The sequence below is a fragment of the Chiloscyllium plagiosum genome, unplaced genomic scaffold, assembly GCF_037043375.1.
Source record: "Chiloscyllium plagiosum isolate Xiang-an unplaced genomic scaffold, Cpla_swu_hap1 HiC_scaffold_17, whole genome shotgun sequence".
Lineage (NCBI taxonomy): Eukaryota > Metazoa > Chordata > Chondrichthyes > Orectolobiformes > Hemiscylliidae > Chiloscyllium > Chiloscyllium plagiosum.
Genome location: NW_028270155.1, coordinates 56,165,813 through 56,193,388, shown reverse-complemented (window position 1 = coordinate 56,193,388; position 27,576 = coordinate 56,165,813). Strand labels below are relative to the sequence as shown.

Sequence of the window (27,576 nt, the reverse complement as noted above, 5' to 3'; positions counted from 1 at the left end):
GATGGAAGTTCTAAGGTGACTGACTCCCTCACTGATTCTCCAGAGCTTGTATATCATCTACATTAGTGTTGGAATACAATCCATTTGCTTGATTGAATGCAACTCTGACGTCACCAGGAAGAACAGCCTGCTGTAAGTTCCCCTCAAAGCCACGTACCATCCTGATTTGGAACTATTTTGTCATTTTTTCACTGTGGCTGAATCTAAATACTGGACCTCCCTTACTAATATTGGTATACTTAACATTGCATTCCCAATCTTATGTGAATTACTGTAAATCTGTAAGGGTACAGAGGATAGTTATTGTTGTGGTAAAACACTCATTAAAGGATCATTTTGTTTTTTGGTGCTTTACTGGATCAGTGAAACAATTTGTTACTTCCATTCACCAAATTGAGCACAGGTCTGAAATTAATCTATTTGAACTAAATTAGTGACCAGTAGGAAGGAGTGAGAAATCTATTGGTGAACTGCCTTAACTACTGCTGAATACCTGCAAGAAACTGGTAAACATAGGCATTGATAGGAGTTGGAACAGTTCGATTGCCTACCCCTTTGGGGTAGAATATTTTCTATTTCCAGATGCACTCAAAACTATATTTAACAGGTCATCTCTTGCATTCTAATTTACTCTGGTCTTGAATGTCTGCAGTGGAAGTGCTTGCTGTCAAACTGGTTGTTAATTGTCAGTCTCTTAATACTTGAATATTGAAAGAAGCTGATTTGGAGATATTTTAACCTGAAGAGAGGTGCTTGAGCTAATTGTAATGTGTTTGATCTGTAATTGGTATCCATTTTAAATATTTTGTAAATACTGGAGTATTCTTTACAGCAGCAGCTCTGTTGATAATATTATGCAATTAACTTAAAATAAACTCATGGATCCCAATTAGATATTCTCACCTGCAAAACATTTTTTAAACTCATCTTAGTGATACTGATGCCAAAATTCAGTACAATTGAACAAATCTTTCAAGAGGTTTCAAAGTAAAGTAAAAACCATTAAAGTATAACCCTTAATAAGAATAGCAGCAGCATACATGTAAATGGCTCTAGTAATGTTTTACATATTTATCATATTGAGCTGTGGTAGGTAAAAAACTTATTTTGTTACATTTTGAAGTATTATTATTACTATGCAAGCCTAGCCAGCCACTATTTTGAGTAACATGGAAGGAAAGGTTAAGTGAAAAATCAGTTACTACTTTTGGATGCTTTGGAGGGAGGGATGTTGATCAAGATATCACAAATATGTGATCATTTAATATTCCCCTGTGCCTTTGGAATAGGTGCACAGAACCTTAATTTCTGCATCATTGTGGGGGCACTGCCTAAGCCAAAGCAGCACTCTTAATTATTTTATCATAACATAGACTCCATCCTTAATTCCTACAAGGGCAGTGCTTGGTTGTATTGTTCTTTCTTAGACCAATTTTCTTAATTTAAACCTTCACCACAAAGAAACATGGTAACTTGAAATGTGTTCAATTTCCACTAATAACTCATTTTAAAAAGCTGTCAGCAGAAAGCATGCAATTTGTGATGGTTTTTTTATCGCTTTATTTTTCTGTCCTTGTCTTTCCCTCACCCTCATCTACCTGTATCATGTAATCCAATTTTTAAAAAATGTGACCTCCACGTGATGCCCTTCGGTTCACAGGCACAAAAGTTGAAGATTGTATGACATTGCATCCATATTATTTAGGTTTCTTTTAAAAGAAAATGAGCTAGAAGGGGTTGCAATAGAATGGTCATATGTTGTGTTTACACACTGTTTGGAAGTGACAGGACAAATTGAAGTAACTGTTTGGATGAGTGCTTTCATAAATGGTGGCATAAACAAAAGTGTTAAATCATTCTAAGAGGCTTGTTCCATCTGCTAATGTGAGAGGCCACATTTCAAGTTTTTTTTGGACTTGTGGGACCAATGAACAATTCTCAAAAACACCAAGTTCAACATGGCATTAAACATACTTTTCAAAGTAAAATTTAGATGATAAAACAATAGAAAAGCAATACATTAATTTTAAAAAATGAGTAATTAATAAAGATGACCATTGAAAAGTTTCACGTAGTACATCCAAGTCTTCTTTTGTCTGAAAAGCAGAGTGAGAGATAGACAGACCGGTTAGGCCCCAAGTCATCAAGAAAGGTGGAAGGAACCAGGGCTGAGCTGAGGAGTTGATTTAACCAACATCAAACCTGTATTCACCTCTAACGGGATACAAGTGATGCTATTGTAAACCAAATTTGTGCCAGAGCGGGAAAAGAAATGGTTTGCTTTTCAGCCTGAGTTTTCTTTCTTTTGAATGCAAAGATAATGAAAGTTGTGGACAGTGTGATAAGGATGCGGGAGTGAAGCTAGCAAAGTCTGCTTTGCAAGAGCTTTCATGACTTCATTTTGTGCTCCATTCTATGATTCATCACTAGGATTTGATGTTTAATGATGAAAAACTTTTGTGTGCTAAGTAATGAGCTGGAATTCACTGTCTAAATGGTTGGTGGAATTAGGTTCAATGAGGAAGATGAGTACTTGAAACCGGTTGCAAACCTAAGATGGAGGCATTGGAATAAGTATAATTTGGATAGGTCTTTTCCAAGTGGCTTGATGCACCAAATGACCACCTCCATCATATATAATTATATGATTCCAGGTAAATATAGCATTTTTGGAAGAACTTGATGACGACTCTATTTTCTAATTTTTTTATTTCTATAGTAAAACATTTGTCTTAGACAGTGGTTGTGACAGACTATTAGAATGTCATTGGTACAGTGCAAACGTGATGTATTCATTCAATCACAAACTATTGTGTTGTGGATTTCCCTTCCCAGCATGGAGTTCTGCTCCTACAGGGCTGAAGCAATTTTTTCTCTTCAACCACCAGCTAACGTTCGTAGGTACTAATCTATCAAATACACACTTACAGGCCAGAAAGTATAAACGAGATTGCACAATTCTATGAATTACATATGGATTAACTTCTGTGCAAATGAAGGATACGATCTAGGCAATCAGCAAATAAAGATCTCAAATTATACAGGTTAAGCTAACAAAAGATTGTTGTGGATAGATTACACTGATATATTAATGTTTTTGATAGTTACTGCAGAGTGTGCAGCTTTCATATCTCAATTACATTCACTCTGGACACTTGCTGATTGGCGAAATTAGAATTAGTTGTAAACATATAGGTCTGTATAAAGATCAAGAGTGCCACCTTTTGACTGTTTTCTGATGTAACTGTAATGAAATCTGCAATGCTAAATCTACTGCGTAGATTACATGCTCTCCATACTATTGAGTAGTTACTATGCAAAAAAAAAAGTTAATTGGTGTTTTGGATTTCTTTTACAGGAATAGCATTCACAGACCTGCCTGTAAGTATAAATAACTTTTTTTTCCTGAACTGGAATCCATTTTTAAAAGTGCTTTTTTGCCAAAAGTCTTTACCGAAAGCAGTTCACTCTGGAAAGAGCCAATTAGCTGCCATTTTTAAAAAATTATCTTTTTAAATTTTTATGTCACTTAATGTACTGACCTGGTTGTGGTTGTAATTCAGGCAAAGCTGTTAATATTTGTTACCATTTCTCAGTAAAATTGACAGCCATCTCCACTTCAAGCGCATGCGCAGTTCCACACTGAAATGTGGAAGTTGCTGTCATTGATTCTCCTGTTCTTCCACAAGGTGTGCTATGGAGAGTCTCACAGTTGGAAATCTTAGAAATCAAGTGATTTAATATGAACTTCACCATTTCATATTATTTATTTTGTTGTAAAAATACTTGAAGTTTTTCCTTGTTGAAAGAGATGTAAGTAGATTTTTAATGGTCTGCTAAGTCATAGTTGATGTTAATTGATCTCTCTGGCCCTGAAAAATGTAATTTTATATTTGAGGAATGTTAGCTGTTCTGATAATGATTCAAAATTCATTCATTTGTTTTTAAAATATTATATTTCAGCTTCTACCTCAATTAATTACAATCTTTGCTGCATTGCATGTAGTTTTCTTTTGATTTAAGTACATTCCTTGGAAGATCTCAAAACCTACATTAGTCGTTCTGCTAACTCATGGTCCAATTAATGCTTTTCATGATACTAAGCCATACAGACTAGTCAGCTCCCATGTTGCATGTTAGGTTCTGTTGAGTATAATGATACAATTCCAAAGATCACTATTCTCAGTAACATCTGGGGGCATGAAGAGGGAACTAAAATGATATCAATTAGGGCTTCGTCAATCTGGTAAAATTTGCAAAAGTAATGTCACGTGCTCCCATAACACAACACACTCTAAAGAAATTAAATATATTTTTCAATATCTGATTTAAAACATGAAAGTTAATCAGAGCTGTTTAGTTCCTGGTTTTGGTCTTTGACAGTTCTTTCTGATTGGCTGCTTCGCCTTTTTAATGATATCACTGTTGCTGGATGCTCCCGAATCCCACTAACTCATGAAATTAGTAGAAGGAAAGGTGAAATCCAGCCATATATTTCACTAGGTTTTTGTGGAAGCTTACTTTGAAGTCAACAACAAAAATTGATACTTTGCCACGAACTGCAAAATTTGGACCACTGTTAGTTGTTTCCTGCTTAGGCCATGAGAGTTGTGCTTCTCTGGTTATAAATATTAACTGTACTTGTGAAGAGTTAAGTATTGTGCGAAGATTATTTGGAAAGTTTCTTTTCTAATATTATGGAGTAGATATTTGAAAAGTAACAAATCCATTAATTTGAATGATTATATTAGGTAGGACTTTTCTTTCATATGCATTATTGTTGTTTTGGAATGTTGGAAATATCCACCTAGTTATGTACATGTATGTGGTGTCACTGTATATTTAATTTCTTTAGTGTGTTCTGTTATGGGAGCACGTGACATTACGTTTGCAAATTTTACCAAATTGACAAAGCCCTAATTGATATTCTTTTAGTTCCCTCTTCATGCCCCCAGAAGTTACTGAGAATAGTGATCTTTGGAATTGTATATCATTATATTCAACAGAACTTAACATGCAACATGGGATCTGCCTAGTCTGTATGGCTTAGTATCATGAAAAGCGTTAATTGGACCATGAGTTAGCAGAACGACTAATGTAGGTTTTGAGATCTTCCAAGGAATGTACTTAAATCGAAAGAAAACTACATGCAATGCGGCAAAGATTAGTGGTGAGCCAGAGGATTAGGAAATGTTTACAAACCAACAAAAGACAACTAGAACAAATAATGGAGGGAGGAGATAATTTTGAGGGTAAATTTGCAAGTAATATCAAGATTGAAAGCAAGATCTTCTTTAAATATATAAAAAGCAAGAGAGAGGTCAAAGTGAACATTGGACACTTTGAGAATAAAGCTGGGAAAGTAATAATGGGGAAGCAGGAAATGACAGTTGCTGAATAACTATTTTGCATCAGTTGAAGATACAATAGCATTCAAAAAAGGGGGTAAAGAGTAAACACGTGCAATATCAATCACTTCAAAAAAAAGTGCTAGGAAAGCTAATGGGACTAAAGACCAATAGGTCTTCTGGATCTGATAGCATGTATCTTAGGATATTTAAAAGAAGTAACTACAGAATTAATAGATGTATTGGTTATAATCTTCCAAGAATCCTTAGATTTTGGAGAAATCCCAAAGATTGGAAAGCTGTAAATGAAATTTGTTTAAACTGGAGAGAAGACAAAAAAACTAACAATAGGCTAGTCAGCTTCACATCTGTCATTGGGAAAATGTTAGTCAAGTATAAAGGATGTAATGGTAGAGCATTTAGAAATACCTAATGCAGATTATTATTCAGGCTAGCTTCATGAACAGGAAAACATGCCACACAAATTAATTTGAATATTTTTGAGGTGGTAACAAACAGAATAGATTAAAGGGAAGCAGTGGCTATGATACATTTGGACTTCCAGAAGAGATATAATATGCTACACATTAGGCTACTTAATGAGCTAACAGCCTATGATCTTGTATGTTGTGTTCTAGTGTGGATTTAGGATTGCATAACTAATAGAAGACCGTATTAGGATAAAGAGTGGTGGGGTGGGTGGGGTGTTCATTTTCAGGATGGCAATCTGAAACTAGTGAAGTGCCACAAGGCTCAATTCTGGGGTCACAATTATACATTGATAAGTTCAATGTAGAAAGTGAATATACTATAGCCAAGTTTGTGAATGCCACACAATACGTGGGAAGGCTGAGGAAGATCATATCTCCAAAGGGATATAGACGGGTTTATCGAGTAGACAACAACTTAGTAGTTGGAATATGATGTGGGAAAATGTGAGGTTATGCATTTTATCAAGAAGTGTTGAGCTGAATATTAATATTTTAAATCGAGAAAAAACTACAACATATAAATTCAGGCAATAGGGAAGGCAAATAGAATGTTGCAATAAAGGAAATACCATGTAAAAATAGATCTGTTGCAAAAACTACACCAGGCATGGGTCAGAACACATCCGAAATACTGTGAAAAGTTTTAGTCCCCTTAACTAAGGGTAGATGTACTGGCATTGGAGGCAGTAGAGAGAGGGTTTACTGGATTGATCCTGAGTACGGAGGATTGTCTTTGAGCAGAGGTTGAATAGATTGCGCTTGTATTTGGAATTTAAAAGAAAGAGAGGCAACCGTTCAAAGCATGCAAGATTCTTGGGGAACTTGATGGGGTACATGCAGAAATGTTGTTTCTCCCTTGTCTCTGACTGGAGGGCATAATCTCAAAGTAAGAGGTTTCCCATTTTAAAACCGCGTTGAAGAATTTCTTCTCTGATGGTAGTGAATCTATGGAATCACTTCCACAGACCACTGTAAAGACTGGGTCAATAGTATATTTAAGACTGAAATTAACAGAATTTAATCAGCAAGGGACTCCAGAGTTGTGGGGAAAAGGTAAGAAAATAGAGTTGAGGAGAATTAGACTGATGATCTTGTTGAATGGCAGGGTAGACAATAGGCAAGATTCTGCTCCTACATCTTATGTTCTAATGTTTACTGCGTGGAATCTTCTGGAATTTGGATTTCTCAGTACAAAACTTAGTGTTTGAAAGATGCTGAATTCTGAATCAAACTCTGGTAACTGTACCAATGTTTATTATTACTGTGAAGGAACGGACTGATTTAATGCATTTTAAGTGAACCTTTAATTATCAGAAGTTTAGGTGTTGTGGATGTGTTCGTATGCAGTTGGTAAACAGAGTCATTTGTTCCAAACCAACAACAGAGCCTGTAGCTACCCCACTCGCTTCATAAACAACACCAGTGTCTTGTAAATGCCTGTACTATTCCTTAATGTGGTTCAGGGTCAGATATTAATTTTTATAATACTACCATAAAGTATCTGGAGACATTTTATTACATTAAAAAGGCATTTTGCAGATACAGGTTTATAGCAATATGGCAGGTTAACTCGTCACTTAGTCACCATGTTTCCAGGATGCTTTTGAAGAGTGAACAGTAAAATTATGACACAAACAATTATTTTAAATATATTTTCGGTAACTTAATTAAAAGCCTATTTTGGCATAAAACAGTTATGCCACACTTGTTAGTATATCTGAATCTCATACTGCTGCCATTGGATACAGTGTTCTATCCAAGGGAGGATTCATGAATAAAGAGAGCCTCAAGACAGACCCAGGAGTTCATCTTGTGTCAAGCAATCAGTAAGACATTTCTGTGGGCCAGCTGCAAGAAAAAAGAGATTTAAAGACTAAGAAGTATTGATACAATAAATTATTGACTGACCAGAATCCCTAAAATTTTCTAAGAGTTATGTTTAAATGCAAAATGTGGCAATATTTTAGCAAATGCTGTTTTGATATTATTTAAGACAATTTGCTTTAAAATTATGTATGCAAGATGTTTGTAAATGGTGACAGCCTATTGCTTGGGGTCTGTAATGCTAAAATAGTGGGATACTGACTTGAAAATTTCAAGTGCTCTTACTGGAATGGAAGTATTCACAAGGAAAGTGAGAGGGTGAAACTAATCTTTAGCAGGGACAAAGATTGGGCAGCAGCAGAATGAATGGATATTAAAATTAGGGAGTATAATTGGTTGTCGGCTTACGACTGTACTTACTAAAGTTCCACCAAAGTTGAATTTCATATTTAGGAATTCTATTAATAAATTCCTTTGATTTCCATTTTGCGTTTGTTATTGACTGTAATATTAATTTGAGCATTGTCACTACTTTTGTCTTTCAGCCTAACCTGTATCCAACTGTGGGGCTTCAAACTCCGGGTGAGATAGTAGATGCCAATTTTGGCCAGCAGCCATTTGTGTTTGACATAGAAGATTACATGCGTGAGTGGAGGGCAAAGATTCATGGCACAATTGAGCGATTTCCTATAGGAGACAGACTAGGGGAATGGCAGACGATGATGCAAAAGTAAGAAATGCTGCTCCTTGCTTATCATACATAATGGGTTAGCTGATTGATTTGGTACCATATTTAAACTAGCTCATTGTGTGAGAATTTGTTTTATAGCATGGTGTCGTCCTACCTGGTGCATCATGGGTACTGTGCAACAGCAACTGCCTTTGCCAGAGCAACAGGGCAGACCATTCAAGAGGAGCAGAGTTCAATCAAAAACAGACAGCGTAAGTCTGGCAGTGATGTGTATGTGTATAACATTTGAAATTTATATTTTAAGTCCCCTGTTGTCTCAGTTGCTAACTGCACTGCCCAATATTGGTATGTGCCAAATGAATTTTGAGGAGGGAATTGCCTAACAAAGTAATAGTTGGTGCACTGAAGTCAACTTCTGCAGCTCCAGACTACAGACAAAAACATTAATGAGAGCACTCAATAATGATCCAAATATAGGAACCTTGTTTCACCATGAAAATAGTTGCTGTCTATCTCTGCAATAAAACAGTCTGCTGGCATAGATTTTCAACTTGCCACCCAAGAGTAAAACTCACTGGAAAGCAACAGGAATTAAATTCTGCCAGTTTCCAAAACAGGCATCTGAGCAATTACATCTGTGCGGCATGTTGAAAATCAATGTATTAAAAGTTTTTGAAGGCAATTGAATTATGCCAGTGTGTGAATATATGCTAGATTAAGCCAGAGAAAATTGGATATTGAAAAATATAAATTCAGTTGTTTGAATTAGCATGGCCTTCCATTTATTTTACATGGCCTAATCACACAGCCACCTGAGTAGATTCAATCCGTCAGGAGAATTAGGAAGTAAAATTTGGGATGTGCTGACTTTACCAACACCTTCAAAAATTGTTTCAGGAGCAAACTTATTTTATACTTGCATTTTGTTTTCATATCTCTTGTAAATGGTAGGAATATTAAAATGGATGCATTTTACATGAAGTCTCAGGCTGGAAGCAACTAAATGGACAGATGTATTGTGAATATTTTATCATTTACTTTCAAAAACACTATTTGAAATGTTCATCAAAAAATATCTATGTTGAAGTGTTAAACAATGAAATTGAGCTGATTAAGAGTCTGCAACTTACTAATGGTGTCTTTGTTATGCTTCCAAAAACAAGCATTTACAAAATAGCTGTTTAGCATTATATAATGTTTTCTTGCTGTGGGTAATGAATAACAAATCCACAACAGTATCTTGAATCCATTATTTTGACTTTAACTACCTCTAAGTGTTATATAGCTTTGCTTTTGGCTATCAGGAACTTACCTCTGGAGATATTGTCTGTCCCAGGCAGACACAAAACCCAAGCTTAGCCTCTATTTTCAGAGCTATATAAAGAGCAGTGATGCTTCGGGTGGAGATTAAAGCTGCAATTTAAAATTGTTGCTGTAAATCGGAATTATGGAAGCCCATCTTGCTTCTCTGCACAGGTCCTGAGGAACCTGTACCACAGTCAGTTTGTTTCAGTGCTAGCAATCTCATTCTGAATCAGGAGGTTGTCTTTTCAGGTCTTAGATGGGCCTTAAAACATCATCCATGCAACTACTTCAGTTGTTCCAGCTATTGTCTTTCAGATCATGCATCAAATTTAAAGTGTAACTGCCTGATTTAAAAAGACAAAAGCTAGACGCCAGGGAATTAGCATAACATCCACGGGGAAATTACCAGAATTTAGGTTAAGGTTGGAGTTTCAGCTGATGAAAGAGAACCAGAATGAATTTGTAAAGGATATAACATGAGTGAACTTCAGTGAATGTTTTGAGAAGTGACTGAAATGGTGAACTGGGAAATCTATGTGGATGTTATTTACATGGACATCTGGAAAGTATTTAATCCTGTAAAGGACTGCTAGTTAAAGTTGAAGCTTGTAGAATTGAGACCAAATTGTTGAACTAGTTAGAAAATTAGCTGAGGAGTCAATAAGGATAATTAGTAGTACCTGAATTGGCAACATGTGACCTGTGGAGTGTATTAAGGATTTGGGCTGGATTCACAAGTACTTATTAATGACTTGGACGGAACTGAATGCAGCATATACCAATATATTTTTACCATAGTTTGCCAATGACAAAATTAGGCAACATTTAAACAGTTTGGATGGAAGCATAAATGTAGAAAGGATATTAAAAGATTGAGTAAATGGGCAAAACTATGGGAAAATAGATTGTATTGTTGACAAAAGTAAGGTCATCTACTTTGAACCCAAGAGTTTAAAAACTAGAAATTGATAATCAGAGACTTGGGGTTCAGGTAAGTAGAGTATTAAAATGTCATGAATAGAAGCAGAAAATAATCAAAAATCAAGAATGCTGGTCTGTATAGCTAGAGAATACAAGGGGTTAAAAGTCATTTATTATTGTCCTGATTAATTAGAACACACCTGGAGTATCAGAAATGGTTCTAGGCATCAAGCATTATGAAATTTATTACAATAATGCACTTACAAAGGATAGATTACAAACTAGAGTAATATTGCCTGGAAACAGTGGAGTTATATGTTCAAGGATTTTTCACATGCTCGGTAGGTAGAGATAAGCTATTTATTTCCACTGTTTGAGTTGTTTCAGCCGAGGGGCCATAACACCAAACTTAGAGCCAGAGTATGGTTAATGGAAATTAGAAGTTCACTTGGCAAATGCAAGTTAATGCTAGATAGTTTGATTTTTAAATTTAAGATTGATAAATTTGTGTTTAATGTAAGGATATTAAGGTATATTTTATAAAAGTGGGTAAATAGAGTTCTGTTTGCTGATCAGCATTTATCAACTTGACTGGAAAAGCTAAACAGCTTTGTATTGTTCTTCTTTAGATAGATATGAGTTATTTCATTTATGTATATTTGAAGAAGAGCAGAGGTGTTCTTCTAACTAACATTCATCCTTCAACCAACTCTGATTAATTATTTATGGATTCTCTTTAATTTGCTATTTGCAAATTAGCTGTTGTTTGCTTACATAATGGTAATAGCCACATCTCAAATGTAATCAGTTACCTGTGAAACCCCACCTGGGTGTTACCATTGATCAGAATCTTAATTGGCCAATAGATATTAATACTTTGTCTACAAGAGCAGATCAGAGGCTATGTCAAACAACTTGCCTCCTGCCTCCCCAGTGCCTGTCCACCATCTGCGAGTTATAAGTCAGAAATGTGATCATGAATATTCTGCACTTACCTGGATAAATTATACTCCTTAACAACACTCAAACCTCGACACCATCCAGGACAAAGTCCTCTTGATAGACATTCCATCTAACTCCTTCCACCACCAACATATACCATTTACAAGATACTTCAAATTGCCAGTGTTCCTTAAACAGCATCTTGACACCTGTGACCTCTACTACCTCGAAGGACAAGGACAGCAGATAAGTGGAAGTACCACCACCTGCAAGTTAACTCCAAGCCACATACCATCCTGAATTGGAACTAAATTGTTGATCCTTCACTGCTCCTAAGTTAAAATCTTAGAACTTCCTCCCTAACTGCACTGTGAGTTTGTCTACACACCAAGGACTGCCTCGGTTCAAGAAGGAGCTTCCCACTCCCCCCCCGCCCCCCCCCCCCCCTCAAAGGCAGTTAGTGATGGGCAATAAATGCTTGCCTAGCCTGTGATCTAACCCTAACCTACATGCCATGATTGAATATTAAAAGCTTGCTTGCAATGATTTTCCACCATGGTTGGTGGAAATAATTGAAGCAAGACATTTTTAAAGCCATGTTTAAGCAATGAATACTGGCATTAAAACTAAGGCTTTTTTAGTTGAAAGGTCCAGTCTACGTCTCATTGTTCAACCTATTTCAAATGAGAAAGATTTCCTAACAGTTTCTGACATGCTGGTGCTATTTCTCCTCCAGTACAGGTTGGATGGAGTCATGAATATAATAACATTTTGGTAAGATTCACCATTTTAAAATAAAAATAGTAGGAATGAAACTGTATCAGTAATTGCTGTAATCACATCTTTTTCAGGAATACAAAAGCTAGTTTTATCAGGAAGAGTGGGTGAAGCTATAGAAGCAACACAACAGCTATATCCAGGATTACTTGAGCGTAATCCAAACTTGCTGTTCATGTTAAAGTAAGTAAATTCATACATTGTGATTTGTTTGTTTGAAGATGACATGTAAGCAGGGTTAGGTTGGAGTTTTGCTCAAAGGTCAGTACATAGCGGAGTTCCATTAATGGCACACACCTGATGGACTCACTGGGGGGACAAATCATTTTCAGCTTAGGGTCTCATTAGAAACACCCTATGAGCTGATCACTGCTTGTTAAGCATGAGTGAGCAGCTTGCGAGACTGAAGTATGAGAGATCTACCAGATTCATGAACAAGCCGAGCTGGAAATTTGTATTATTGTTGGAAGGGAGTGTTGTGAATTACAGAGGAGTGGGAGTCTACATGGCAACATGGAGCTGTGTTCGGTGCGCTAGGAAGAGTAGTAATGGATTTCCAGCCCTCCAAAAGTTGGTGCTTTTTTTTAAGTTGTCTCCTTTGTCCCTTTATTGGATGACAGGTTGCTTGATATTAGTTTGTATCTCATTTGTACTTGAAAATTACAAGTTAAAAATCAAGTGTAGAACTCTGATTTTTATGTGTCGGTAACTTTCTGTTTCAACAACAAGTGGGCTTGTACATAGAAAGGACAACTCCAGTTTCTTTGGCATTATTGTCTACTGCAGTATTTGTTAACCGGATAGTTGGCAGTTGAAAATCATTCATGGGATGTGTTCTGAGTTCATTTGTTTTGTCTTTTCATTTTGAATCTCCTTTTTGCTGAAGATGTATTCTTTGCTTTTGTTGTATAGGTGTCGGCAGTTTGTGGAGATGGTGAATGGTACAGACAGTGAAGTGCGCTGTTTCAGTGGTCGTAGTCCAAAGTCTCAAGATAGCTATCCTGGATCACCCAATATGAGCCCTAGACACGGAGCAAATAATTCACACCTCAACAATGCAGGTATGTTGCTGACTATTTCTGCTCTTAAGTCTAGGCAGTATACTGATGGGGAAAGAATCCTTCCCCGATCCCCAAAAGTCACTTACAGCATACACAGTTTTGTTTTTAGTTTTATCGTTATCTGATAATGGTAAAATGAGAAGATCATCTGGTTCCACCTCTCTGGATTTGCATCAAATCAATTAATTACTCATTTAGACATCGCAAACTTTGTTTTTTCAGGATACCTTAGCATATGGGCAGTCTGCTTAAGTAAACTTATTGAGTTGTCTGAATGGCAGCACCATGGCTGAGTGAGAAGACAGGTCTCAACGACACCACAGAGGGAACAGAGATTGAATTCTGTGCTGTTGGTACTAATCTGATCCATGTAGGCTGCCTAGCTAACTGAGTTGACCGGCAAACACTCAGCATATTGTAGAGGTGTGAATAATGAAGACAGAGACGATGGAGACTCCAATTTCATTGGATCATGACTCTCCCACTCTTAACAATTGCTATTGGTGTGCTTTGGAAGGATTCACAAGTTGATTTGCTACTTGTTTAGCAGCATTATGTACAGCCCTTCCTTGGCTGTAAAGTTCTAGACTGAGATTTGAGCCTCACTTTTTTGCTCAGGCAGAAATGTAACCCACTGCACAAAATGACTGTTTAAAGAATAATTGTTAAATTTCTTAAAGCCTGGCGATGAAGTAGAAAACCAGATTCCAATCTTTTGCTTACTCTATATAAGTCCAAATTAAATTCAAACATTATAAACGTTTACCACCTCCATAACCATCATGGTAATCCAGAAGTGTCTTTTTACACGTGCTTAATACCCTCAACCACCTTGTATACAGAAGAACCTCGATTATCCGAAGAACACAGGTGGGGAGTATCTCGTTCGGTTAATTGAATGCCGGATAACATAGTTTAGCCAAGCATCGGGGCCTTGCGATCTTGTTGGATAATCCGAAATTCGGATAATTGATTGCCAGATAATCGAGGTTCCTCTGTATATCTTGTATAATCTTAATGCATTTAACATATTCTCTCTTCTATAAATCAAAACTTTGCAGCATGGAAACATATTTCCACAAAACTCAGGAAAAGAAGTGATTTTCCATATTCCATGCAACAAATCATAATACAAAGCATTCTCCTTCACAGTCTTATTTCCTCACATAGAATATTTGACAGTTGATCTTTTGTATCAATCCATTTCACCTTCGAAAAAAAAAAATTCTCTCCATCATCTACCCTAACAAGGTCAAGCCTTCCCTTTTCTCAGTCAATGTTTTTGTTGAATTTACATTATTCCCCAGGGAACAATGACTTTTATAAGTCAATAGGTAAACTATTCTCAATGCATCTTGCATAGAACTTCCTTTGAAATATTTTACAAATGAGATTCCGTTTTCTATTGGTTCTTAGAGAAGCAATGTTTCTGCAAAGTACTTTTAACTTTTTTTATTTTGTTAGTTTCTGATGAAATAAGAAACCAAATGTCAACCATTTACTTAATGAGATTTATTTATAGAATACAACATATTAAATGTCTGCCTCCTCCTTATCCAATGTTTCAGTTTTCTCAAAGTTGCTGTATCTATACACCACCTCCTGCATTCTTAATCTTAGTCTTACAATTAACTCACCATCAACAGTATTTTTTTCTAGTGCAGGCAAGTACAGTGAGAGAGGAACAGCCTTGAAAGAAAAAAGTTTTCAATCTGTAGATATGCAGTAGAGTATTCCCCTACCAGTATACTTTACCACCAACTGAATCATGTTTAGTTTTCCAATTTGTTTTCTCCCCTACCTCTAGAACAATATATCAGAATGTGAGTACAGGAAGTCCCCGGGTTACGAATGAGTTCTGTTTTTTTTCTGCTGTTCGTAAGCCGAATTTGTGTCTAAGTTGGAACAGATATGGGCAAATTGGTCTGCCCGTTCATTACGATGAAACATTGTAGGTAAGTCGGATTTTTAAGAAAAACTTTTAAAAATGAGAAGCTGGAGGTCGGTTCATAAGTCAGACATTCATAACCTGGGGACTTCCTGTAACACTTTCAAGGTTACCCCAGATCTATTCTTCTTGATGTTTAACCCTATATATTGAAAGATCCCTAAAGCCTAGTGCAAAATTTTGGTTTATAGAGGCATTCTTAGAATAATTTACCAATTGAATATTATCAAAGTCATTGTGGAACAAGGTAAATTCAACAAAAAAAGATTAAAGTCTACCTTTAATCTTATTTATAGTGATTTAAATGAATTCTGAAACATCCCTCCTTAGAAAATTACTAATATGCATCATAAACATGCCTGAGAATTTCCCTCCATGATACCAATAGAACATTGCTGAATACGTTTACTGTTGACACCAGCATACTTTCAGTAAGACAGATCTAACTGAGATGCACTTGATGCTTTATTCAATCAACAAACATATTTGTTTAATTTCTACAGCTTCTACATCACTCACTTCTATAGGCAGTTTCAAAAACTACTTTTTCCTTCTCCCTACAGAAATGCAGCTTTTATGTCAGTCGACCTACATTCTTGTGAATGTGGCCAACAATCCAAAGAGAATTTTCTGGATTACATTTGTCCCCCTGTTAAGTGTCCACACTAACATCTTGATCTTCAAATTGCTCTTTGAAACTTTCATCCCAACTCACTGGTCTTGCTTTAACTTTGGACGTTTCACTGGGAGTACTTTTTCTCTATATATTTGCCTATTTGATAAGTCTGTCTATTCCTTATCTGACATTGCTGAATGGACACCAAATTCCTTCCAACTGTCTAATTCTCTTTATTTTGCCTCTTAATTTATTTTCTACATTAATTCAGATCTAATTAACGTACCTTTACTTTGTGGATAAGGTGTATTAACTACTCAGTCTTACAACTCTTTCCATACATCAGTTTTCTGTTTATATCAATTCAGTCAATGATTTAAGCAAATAACCCCAATCACTTGCTTAATTACCTCTGGTTTCTTTGCAAACACCAAAACTTATAGTCGCAAGAGATTCTGCTTCTTGTTTCTTAAGATTTTTGTTACCAGTTCTTTTGCATAATCTAATCAGATTATGGTGTACTAGCACCTTAATGGCTTTGTGAGCTACGATCACAAGATCTCCTCTTTCTCCCCACTTCCCTCAAAAAGAAACAAAATAGATATGCCCACTGTGTCTCAGTCAGAGGCAGATAATTGTTTAATCTCTTCATTCACTGGATCTTTTCTGGTATAGAAATCACCTAAGCATGGTCCTTTTGGATTAATTTATTTTACCTTTCATCTACAGTAATCTGTTCTTCATAACTGTCAAACACATGAGTATAAGAGGTATAGGGGTGCCTCATTTCCTTCTGTAATGGCTCAAGTTCTGAAATTTTAAAATCAGTCTCCATTAACTATGATAGTAGACTCTAATAATTTGACCACCATGTTGGTGATCCACTATTACGTTACACCCTATTGAAACTAGACCTTTTTACTGTTTATGGCCCCCACTTTTATAGTACAGGATTTAAAGGTTATCTCTAGAATTTCTTCCCTAATGTCTGAGAGCTTTCTGAATTTTCTTGGAGAATTTGATCTTGATGAATGCCATTCTTCCTGTGTTCAAGTTTGCAGAACAAAATTAAATTCATCATTATAGACCAGTCTAGAGCAAGATCATTTGCACAGCACAGAATGTAAATTAGGATTCCTCCCACAGACCAATTGATGCATATTATGCTCCCCTCCCCTGACTGTCAGAAATTTAGCCAGCAGTTTGATTTCAGAGTCGATTCATGACTTTTATCTACAATCACCTTTGTCCATGCCATGTATTATTGTACTGTAGAACCGGACTGCAGTATTTATAAAATGTAAGATGATAATGTTTGTGGACATAGGTTTGCTTACTGAGCTGGAAGGTTCATTTCCAGACGTTTCGTCACCCTACTAGGTAACATCTTCAGTAGGCCTCCAGGTGAAGCACTGTTCATGATTCCTGCTTTCTATTTATATGTTTGGGTTTCTTTGGGTTGGTGACATCATTTCCTGTGGTGATGTCATTTTCCTGTTCTTTTTCTCAAGGGGTGGTGGATGGGGTCTAACTCGATGTGTTTGTTGATAGAGTTGCAGTTGGAATGCCATGCTTCTAGGAATTCTTCTGTCTCTCTCTGTTTGGCTTGTCCTAGGATGAATGTGTTGTCCCAGTCGAAGTGGTGTCCTTCCTTATCTGTTAGTAAGGATACTAGTGAGTGGATCGTGTCGTTTTGTGGTGAGTTGATGTTCATGTATCCTGGTGGCTAGTTTTCTGCCTGTTTGTCTAACGTAGAATTTGTTTCAGTTCTTGCACGGTATCTTGTAAATGACATTAGTTTTGCTTCTTCTCTGTATAGGATCTTTCAAGTTCATTAGCTGCTGTTTTAGTGTGATGGTGGGTTTGTGGGCTACCATGATGCAAAGGGTCTGAGTAGTTTGGCAGTCATTTCCGAGATGTCTCAGACCCCCTGGCATCATGGTAGCCCACAAACCTACCAACACACTAAAACAGCAGCTAATGAACTTGAAGGACCCTATACAGACAACAAGCAAAACTAATGTCATTTACAAGATACCGTGCAAGAACTGTAACAAACACTACATTGGACAAACAGGCAGAAAACTAGCCACCAGGATGCATGAACATCAACTAGCCACAAAACGACATGACCCTCTCTCACTAGTGTCCTTACATGCAGATAAGGAAGGACACCACTTCAACTGGACAACACATCCATCCTAGAACAAGCCAAACAGAGACACGCATGAGAATTCCTCGAAGCATGGCATTCTAACCGGAACTCTATCAACAAACTCATAGATTTAGACCCTATCTACCACCCCCTGAGAAAAAGAACAGGAAATGACATCACCAATCCAAACATATAAATAGAAAGAATCATGAACATTGCTTCTTCTGAGGCCCACTGAAGACATTATCTAGTAGGGTGATGAAATGTCTGGAAATGAACCTTCCAGCTCAGCGAGCAAACCTATATCCAGAACCTCAACCTGAGGTACAAATCTTCTCAAAACTCGCTAAAATGTTTGTCTTTGTCTTTTAAATCTATAACTCTGACAATAAAAGATCTGCAAAGAGGAGGTGTGGCATCCTCTGTACTTTTTACATTATTCAGTTTTTCACTGCACTTTCTTGAGAGTGATAGATATACCAGCATCTTTAAGAAGGATTTTTAATTTGTGAGAAAGGCAAGGTGATTATCTGTGTAACCTTGACTTTTGTTTTTTAACCTGATACCATTAACACTTTGCTAACATTCTCATTTGGAAACCCAAAGTTTTGTTAAGGAAATGCAATAATGCTTATTAGTAAATTCCAGGTCCCTTCACTTTGCAAAGATGTCATGTTCCATATCAAATTTCATATGTGCCTTTTTCTTGGAAGGCTGGCTGCTGAGCAGGTCTTCTACCTCAATAGAGACGACAGCAGTGCAAATAAAGTGCTTTACTCTTGCTACCTTGCATGAAATCATCACTGTCTTTTTGTGCCCTAACCATGTTGTCATCCCTGACCTGGGATGTGTAGAACTTGTAATTTTAATTGTACACCCGAACTTTAATTTCAGATTTCACTACTGATTAAATGTAGAGGTATAACCCCTATCTAAAGTAGCAAAATTAAATAACCAATACATTCATTACTGGACTATAGCTGCTTGTAACTAGTACATTTCCCTCAAATAGATGTTTATCGTTGACTTCAACTTCTGAATTCTGTTGTGCTTTAGAAAGGTCATTTCATTAAGGCATTTTGGTTAGTATCTAAGACGTCTGTTAATTGTTTCCTGGAGATTCCTGAAATTCATTTGTCTATTATTGCTGTTCCAATTCTGTTGTAACATTCCGATCTGCCTAAAGTGCTTTCATCTTCAATCTTCCTATTTATTACTCTTGGTTTGTACTGACACCTATGCCTAATCTCCAACAATCTTGAAAGGTCACAATCCTTTCTGTAACTGCAGAATACGTCATCTGCGCCATCAAGGCGATGAGAAATTACTGCTTCCCCAGGACCTTATTTTAAAATACAAATATTTGATCCAAAAAGGTGTCTTTTTCTGATAACTGAACATCCGTTAATATCAGGAACTATCTATATGTGACACTTTGCATAATCCAAAAGTTTAATTGCAAGCACTGAACTGTTACTACAACTACAAGCTCCTCCAACCCTCTGCTCCCAACACAATCATTGTAACTAGTTTTTTAGTTATCTCTTTTTTTTTGTCTCGCTATCCCTCTCTGACTTTCACTCTTTGGTTCTCACTTTGTCTCTCTGTCTTTATGAAAGATGGTAAAATAAGGCTATAATCTCTCAGTCTTGCGTAATATTTATAACTGTAATCTCCAGTTGTACAATTTCCAAATAAGGAGTAGCATTCCATTTATTGTAACTTGCTTTGAAAGCTGGATTCTGACAGTCAGGCCCAAGGTTATTCCAATAATATTACTGCAGCAGATAAAAATGTTGCTGGTTCTCTGTTACTCTTTGTTTTATTTGCTATTCTAGTTCTACGCAGATTTTTTTCTTTCTTGCCTTTGCAAGACATTCTTTGTGCCGCAAGTATAGCTTTGTTATGCCTGTGCACTTTTTCTGAATCTCTGATCCGGTATCTCCGTATTTGCAGAAAAACATTTGAGATGGGTGTACTTTTAGTTGGAAGAATCTTCTTGGCCTACTAACCAAGAAGCATATCATTTTTGTGAAAAGACCAAACTCAATTTTAAGAGTAACAACCATGTTAGTGATAGGCACCTTTCTTTGTACATAAATCTATTATTGTGCCTTGCAGGAGCAGATAGCCCAAACTGCAGCAATGGAGTTGTATTGTCAAAAAGCAAACCAGTGCACAACAAATATCCAGCTATAAGTTCCTCATCATCATCATCTTCGTCCTCTTCCTCGCCCTCCTCTGTAAACTATTCAGAGTCCAATTCTACAGACTCTTCCAAATCCCAGCAGCACAGTAGTACAAGTAACCAGGAAACCAGGTATGTTTATCATAACCCTAACTGCAATCAAGCCAAATCTTTGTTTTAAAAAAGAGGGATAGCGGTGTCCTTGTAAATAAAGGCAAATAGATCTCCATTTCGCTGATCACAGAATACGATGAAATGCAGTCCTTGAATGTCTTTTCATAATAAAGAGGGAATTTGCTGTATTCACTCATTAAAAATCAGGAATCTTTATATCACCATGATGTGAAATTGTTTTATCTAAATGGAGGACGTTACTTTCTATTAGTAGACACTGGTTATGCATCCTTTTAATCAAATTTATTCAATGTTACTGCACATTTGCAAATCATACTCCAGATAGTTTATTTACTTACAACCTGATATATTTGATCATTTGTGACTTTATAGGGTGGCCTCACTTAAACTTCAGTTTGCATTCTTGAACATTGAGACTTTAAGTGAAGCATAACTTCCTATAATGTTCACATCAGTGTTGGGTTTGGGACAATTTTTGTCCAGAACAGCCAATGGAAAATTGAAATACTGTGCCATACCTGTTCATTGTGCATTCCTTGCTGAAATAACTTGCAAAGTGAATTAAGGAAAGTTTTAGTGAAGAAACCCGACTTCTTGTTTGCAGAGAAGACTTTAAAGAAATTTACAGTACAAGTTCTCAACTACTGTAAGTGTACAATAAGGTAAACTGGTAGAGTACACTACAGCAAGGAATTCTTATTAAAAATTCAGTTCACAGCAATTCCTCTGCTCGTCTAAGTAAAAACGTCAGAGAAGTATTTTGAAAGGTTTTAGTTCCGTATCTGAGCAGAGGACTGTTGAAATAGTAACTATGATCTTTGATCATTAATTGTAGGGTGTAGAAACAGTGGTGCCAATTCTAGAAGCACTATCAGGGCTTCACTGATCATTCAAATAAACAACTCCATGCAAAATGCAAGAGGCACATTGGTGAAGTCAGACATGATCAGGAAGTAGGGATGCTAAAATAGGGAATGGCATATTAAATAAGAAGAGTGGACATTAGAAAAGAATAGCATTTAAAACAAAAAAATCTTTAAAATCGGAGACTTAGTGAGGACTGCCTGTATAGAAAAACTTAGAAGCTTATGGGCCACTAGGAAGAATGCTGCAACATATCATCAGCGTGGTGATCATTTGTGAATTTGTAATGTTTCAGCATTCTTCTACTTTGTAACTGAATTACCAAATCGGCTGAGTCATAAGTGCAGAAGGGGAATAAAGAACATTGTGGAGTGTAGGCATGTGCTGTGATGTAAGTGCCTAGGTTATGTTCTGTTTTCAGCCTATCAGCTCTGTGTACAGTCTCTAAACCACAGCAGCATGAAAGAGATAAGTATGAAGCAAAGAAATACTTTCTTGAATTAAAAAAGAAACGCTGGAACTAATTGGGAGGTCTTGCATGAACTGTGGAGGGAGAAAAGAAGATGGTATTTGAGGTCAATGATCTTTAATGCTTTGGTTGATGACCTTTTTGACAAAAGGTCAATGACCTCAAATACCAATTTGTTTTTTTTGTTCCACAGATGACATAGTCATGATTATTTGCAGCATTTTGTTATTTTATCCAGATTTCCAAACTCAACAGATAGTGCCAGACCTCCTGTGTTTCTCCAGCGCATTCAGCTTTTGTTTCAGATTTCCGGCATCCAGTGTTTGTTGTGTTTAGATTAGAACAATTTTATTTTTGAAGTAACACTATTTAAAATGTTATTTGTAGTGAGAAGCTCTACTTTAATCCATTTTGGAGCTGAATGAATGTGACTTTCTATTCTTGGTTATAAAAATCAGGAACATACAGAAACTTGATCTAGTTTTTCCTAATATATACTTGCTGAGATTTTAAAACATCTTTCTTCTGTGCAAAGCACAGTTCAATCCACATGTTGACTTAAAGCTACTTAACATGAAGTTATAAAGAACGAAATAAGTGGATAGGTCAATAGTCATTGGAAATTCAAGCTGAATCTCATCACATTTATGATCAAAGGAAGCTATAATTTGATTTATGAAGTTAAAATGCTTTTAATTAATTAGCACTGTGGAAATACATGTTCGTCATTTACAGTGAAGTATGTGTTAGGTTTTAGAAAAAAAATCCATGCATTTATTAAAATACCACAGCGCCCTTTTACAATTGATACCTGGAGCTAAATTGCTATAGTCTTTGTGACCCCTATGTTGGGCCAGAAAGCAAGTCCCAAGTTACTGGCAGTAGCATAGGCTTATCAATTTTGCCACAGGTGGCCTCCTAATTGGCTGCCAGCAGACCCACAGCCCAATTAAGTACAGTGGGTATGCTTCTGATGCTGCCAGTGCATTGAGTGCATGCAGCTCTGAAACCTCAGTAGTGCCCATAGAAAAGATGTGCATTACAAACACAGACAGGAAACCCCATCAAGGGTAATTGAGGATGGGCAATAAATGCTGGCCTTGCTTCCAATGAATGAATAAAATCAACCTCCCAGAATGAGGCTAGGAGAAAGTGAAGACTGAAGATGCTGCAGAGTCAGAGACGAAAAGTGGCACTGGAAAGCACAGCAGGTCAGGCAGCATTCGAGGAGCAGGAGAGTTGACGTTTCGGGCATAAACCCTTCATCAGGAATGTTGAGTGGGAAAGGGGCTGAGAGAGATAAATAGGGGGAGGCATTAAACCTCGTGCAGTGGCAAGAGAAAATGTTGGGTGCAGAGGGTGGGTTCGTTGCTCCACCCTCCCCACCCGCCTATCACAATTATCCCCTACCTGCATCCATCTATCGCCTACCAGCTAAATTACCCCCAGCTCACCCCAACCCCTATTTATCTGTCAGCCCCTTCCCCATCCATAATTCTGATGAAGGACTCCTGCCTGAAACATTGATTCTCCTGCTCCTTTGATGCTGCCTGACTTGCTGTGCTTTTTCAGCGCCACATTCCAAATGAGCCTCCCTAGTAGAGGAAAGTTTTCTTAAAATAGAAATTTGGGAAGGCCCTGCTGGGCAAACTTCTTGGTTTGAGGTGTGATAATGAGGGCTGTCTGATTCACCTAAGGCTCTTCTGAGAGCATATTTAGGTCCACAGCCTGTCAGTTAGGGAGGGTGCTACCATAAAACTAGTGGCCTACCTACACAGGTAATTGGAAACATTATTCTGAATAGAGCCAGTTGACTGACCTCCTAGCATTTGCTATTGAGAAACCTCCCGGACAATGGAAAATCCCAGAGTGTTATCCTGATTTGTGCCCCAGCATGTCTGCCCCTCATTCCCTCATTTGAGTATTCCGAATGGAAAGGAGTAGCTATTTTATGTAAAGTGAGGAAAATTTAGCTCCAATAAAATATCTGGAAGTCTTATGTCTGAGATTTCCCTCTTGATAATTAGTATTCTTCAGAACTTTCAATCAGCCATTTGCCCTCCCAATCATCCAAATGAGAAAGAATCAACCGAAATTGGAGCAATACTGACTGGCTTGCTTTCATGCATGCTAGAGAACTGCAGCTAGGTTGTCTGACTGAAGACAGAAAAGGAAAAGATAAAGACATGTACCCTTGAATGTTTTATTGGAGGATAGGAAATCTACTGATATCCATCTCAGTAATTTTGAGTCTGAACGATCCATTGAAATGGATTGGAGAATTTTACCATCTGATTTATGTTGTTGCTTAACAGCGATAGTGAAATGGAAATGGAACCAGAGCACTACACCAACGGAGTCTTGGAAAACACCTCCACTAGAATAATGAATGGCAACTATAAGCACGAAGAAATCCTGCAGACGGATGAGTCCAGCATGGGTAGGATGAGGCAGAGGGCTGGGTGTACACACTGTATGAAAGAAATGAAGAACGATTGTTGGATCTGTAGACAAATGTGTTTGCAAAGGGAAAATAAGAGGAAGAGCCTGTGCTAAACACTTGCATGAAGAAGTAGTAAAGTGAGATTCTGTACTCAACAGTTTTCACTCTATTTTTCCCCAAAACTATGTTGCTCATTTTGATTGCCTCAGTATCTTTTTAAATACTCTGTCATTAAGTAGATTTGATCCACTCCCTCCTGAAGAACTGTGAACCCATCACCACCAACTGCAATACATAACTGGATTTTGAATCTTCTTTTAATTGTTGGTCACAAATATATTTGCATTACCAATCCTAAATTTAAGCAACTTTTCACCCTGCCTGACTAATCCTACCTTTTTGAATCTGCTCCTGACGAAGTCCTTCTTCTCCTTTTGTAACTGAAGAATACTTTGATTTTGAATATGTACTTGTGCTCTACATAAAGGCTTATAGTGCAATTCCCATTTTCTAGCACTTGGCCCATAGCCTTGTACTTGGCATTACAAGTGCACATCTAAATATTACTTAAATGTTATCCACCACCATTACAGCCAGTGAGCTGCAGATTCCCACCACCCTCTGAGTGAAAAGCATACGTCCTTTGCAACAGTGGTATAACTCCTGTAGTCATAAGATTTTTAACATCACAGCTGCTGAGAATAAGTGACTACACCCTGATGGAATCTAAATATAATCATCACAAAGAAGCCAGTGTTCATCATACCTTTGCCAACTGTTTGATAGAACTATCCCATAAGTCCCACTACCTTGTTCTTTCCTAGTGCCAAGTGCATTTTCCACTTCGTGTATTTATCCAATTCTCTTTTGAAAGATTCTAATGATTGTATCTCCATCACCTTTTTAGGTATTGCATTCTAGATCACAGCAACTTACTGAATTATAAGTGTTCTTCCTGTTGCATACGGCACAGTGGCTCAGTGATTAGTACTGCTGCCTCACAGCACCAGGGTCCCAGGTTCGATTCCAGCCTTGGGTGACTGTCTGTGTGGAGTTTGCACATTCTCCCCGTGTCTGTGTGGGTTTCCTCCGGGTGCTCCGGTTTCCTCGCACAGTCCAAAGATGTGCAGGTCAGGTGAATTGGCCATGCTAAATTGCCCATAGTGATAGATGCGTTAGTCAGAGGGAAGTGGGTTTGGGTGGGTTACTCTTCGGAGGGTCGGTGTGGACTGGTTGGGCCGAAGGGCCTGTTTCCATGCCGTAGGGAATCTAATCTAAAAATCTAATCCTCTGTCAAATTCCTTCTTACACCTCTATTCTAAAGAGAACAATCACAAAGTGTCCAGTCTCTAGGCATAATTGAAGTCCCTAAACACCCTATCTCTACCTAGCACTCACTCTCTCGCCAACCCCCAACCCCCCCCCCCACACCGAGACTGATCAAATTATTCTGTAATGTTAGAGGTTTCTAGCCAGTGATGCTTCAGATTTCTGTTTTTCTTAACAAATGTGCTCCAATCTGATCAATCTTTCATAATAAATATAAGTTTTCATTTCTATATCATTTTAGGACACCTTTTTGCATCCTTTCCAGTGCACTTTTTTAAAAATAGAGGCAAGAACTATCAAAGCTCTAAATGGAATCTAACCAAGGTTAAATACAGGTTCAACAGAATCACTTTGTTTTTTAATGCATTCCTTTTAGAAAAGAAAGTTATTGCTTTGTATCTTTTCATATGACTGGTACTAAAGTGAATCATCACTTTTGTGGCCACTTCTATACTCTATTCATCTGTGCATTTGCCCTTTCACTATTTTATGCCCTCAATATGTTACTATGCTCCTAATTGTTTCCTACTGTAGTAATTGGAACCATGTGGACCTTGTTGACTACAAGGTCCTTGATTGACCTGGGTTAACAGCCCCAATCAGGAAGCCATGTCCGACCAATATAAACCGGGGATTTAGAATCTCAATTCAGGGTACTGACCTGTGCACTGTGCACAAGTAAATAAAGGGTCACTTGGTGATGGGATACCAGCCTCTTTGCAGTTATTTCAGTGGCGGTGGGAGAAAACAATACATGCCTGAAAAACATTTACTCACAACAGTTATCATGATGTTGGGGTAAGCATTAGCATCATCTTTTTATTTGGAAAGCTTGACTCATATGATCCTGCTGTCGAAGACTGGGCACAGTATGTCGAAAGAATGCGATTTTATTTTGGGCTAATGACATTGGGGCAGATGAAAAGCAACAAGTAATCCTTCTGACTACTTGCAGTTTTGCGGCATTTTTGGTTATAAGGGGCTTAACTTTCCCAGAGATACTTGACACCAAAACATTCCAAGAGTTGTCTGAGTTGGTTATGGAAAATTATGACCCCAAAGCTACACTAATCCTGATATGCTATCAGTTTTATTCGGCTGTTCGAGAACCAGGGGAATCCGTATCGGGAGTTTTGACTACCTTAAGACGACTGGCAGAGGCATGCGATTTTGGGTTTATCCTGAATGAGATCCTGAGAAATGGTTTGGTATGTGGGAACAATGATGTAACCATGCAGAAGCACCTACTACCTGGACTTCAAACAGGTACTAAACTGATTTTGTCATTAGAAAATGTGGCAAGTGGAGTATGGGAACTTCAGGGCATCTCAATGAAAGTGGACCCCGTCACCTGCTCAAATGAGCTTGGGGAACACCACTTGCATGCAGAACCGCATGCAGGGCATATCCTGAGCAGAGAGACCCTAGGACAGCTCATAACAAAGCCCGGTCTCGGCCAAGTTCTTCAGAAACTGAGCCAACATGCCATTCGGCGGTGGACCCTTATTCTCAGTGTGTACAAGTACAAGCCAGAAAATCCAGGAAGCCAAATGCAAATGCAGATGCCCTGGGCTGCCTCCCAGTGGCTGATACCCTTCCGGTGGTGCCTCCCCCAGAAGAGTCTGTTCTGGTTTTAAATTTCCTAGACACCCTTCCAGTCACCACTGACAATATCCAAATATGGATGCAAAAAGATCCTGTCCCTAGCAAAACTAAAACAGCTGGTGATAATGGGGGAGGGAAACAGGCCATCGCAAGCAGAACTGAAACCTGTCTGGACCCAGCAAGACCAGATCACTGTAGAGGATGGTGTATTACTTTGGGGAGCAAGAGTGGTTGTCTCGAGTAAAGGTCCGTGCCAGATACTGGCCAAACTCCTCCAAGATCATCCAGGGATTTCCAAGATGAAGATGCTAGCAAGAAGCTATATCTGGTGGCTGGGGTTGGATGCTGACATAACTGCATTGGTGGGGCAGTGCCTGGAGTACCATCAAGAACAAAAATTTCCACCAGCAGTGACCTCTCATTCATGGGAATGGCTGGGTAAACCCTGGACCCGGTTACATGGC

At 37.7% G+C, this 27,576-nt stretch overlaps 1 protein-coding gene across 2 annotated transcripts in view; it reads left to right on the top strand.

Annotated features, from left to right (window-relative positions):
* Positions 1–27,576, top strand: part of ranbp10 (RAN binding protein 10) — a 164,709-nt gene that overhangs the window by 110,271 nt on the left and 26,862 nt on the right. The window contains exons 5-11 of one of the 2 annotated variants that reach the window (XM_043707073.2): positions 3,359–3,381; positions 8,209–8,393; positions 8,466–8,605; positions 12,374–12,482; positions 13,212–13,360; positions 20,201–20,399; positions 24,051–24,175. In XM_043707073.2, the coding sequence (XP_043563008.1) occupies positions 3,359–3,381; positions 8,209–8,393; positions 8,466–8,605; positions 12,374–12,482; positions 13,212–13,360; positions 20,201–20,399; positions 24,051–24,175 (930 nt within the window). The remainder of the gene's footprint in view (positions 1–3,358; positions 3,382–8,208; positions 8,394–8,465; positions 8,606–12,373; positions 12,483–13,211; positions 13,361–20,200; positions 20,400–24,050; positions 24,176–27,576) is intronic. The other variant, XM_043707074.2, reaches the window with a different exon arrangement.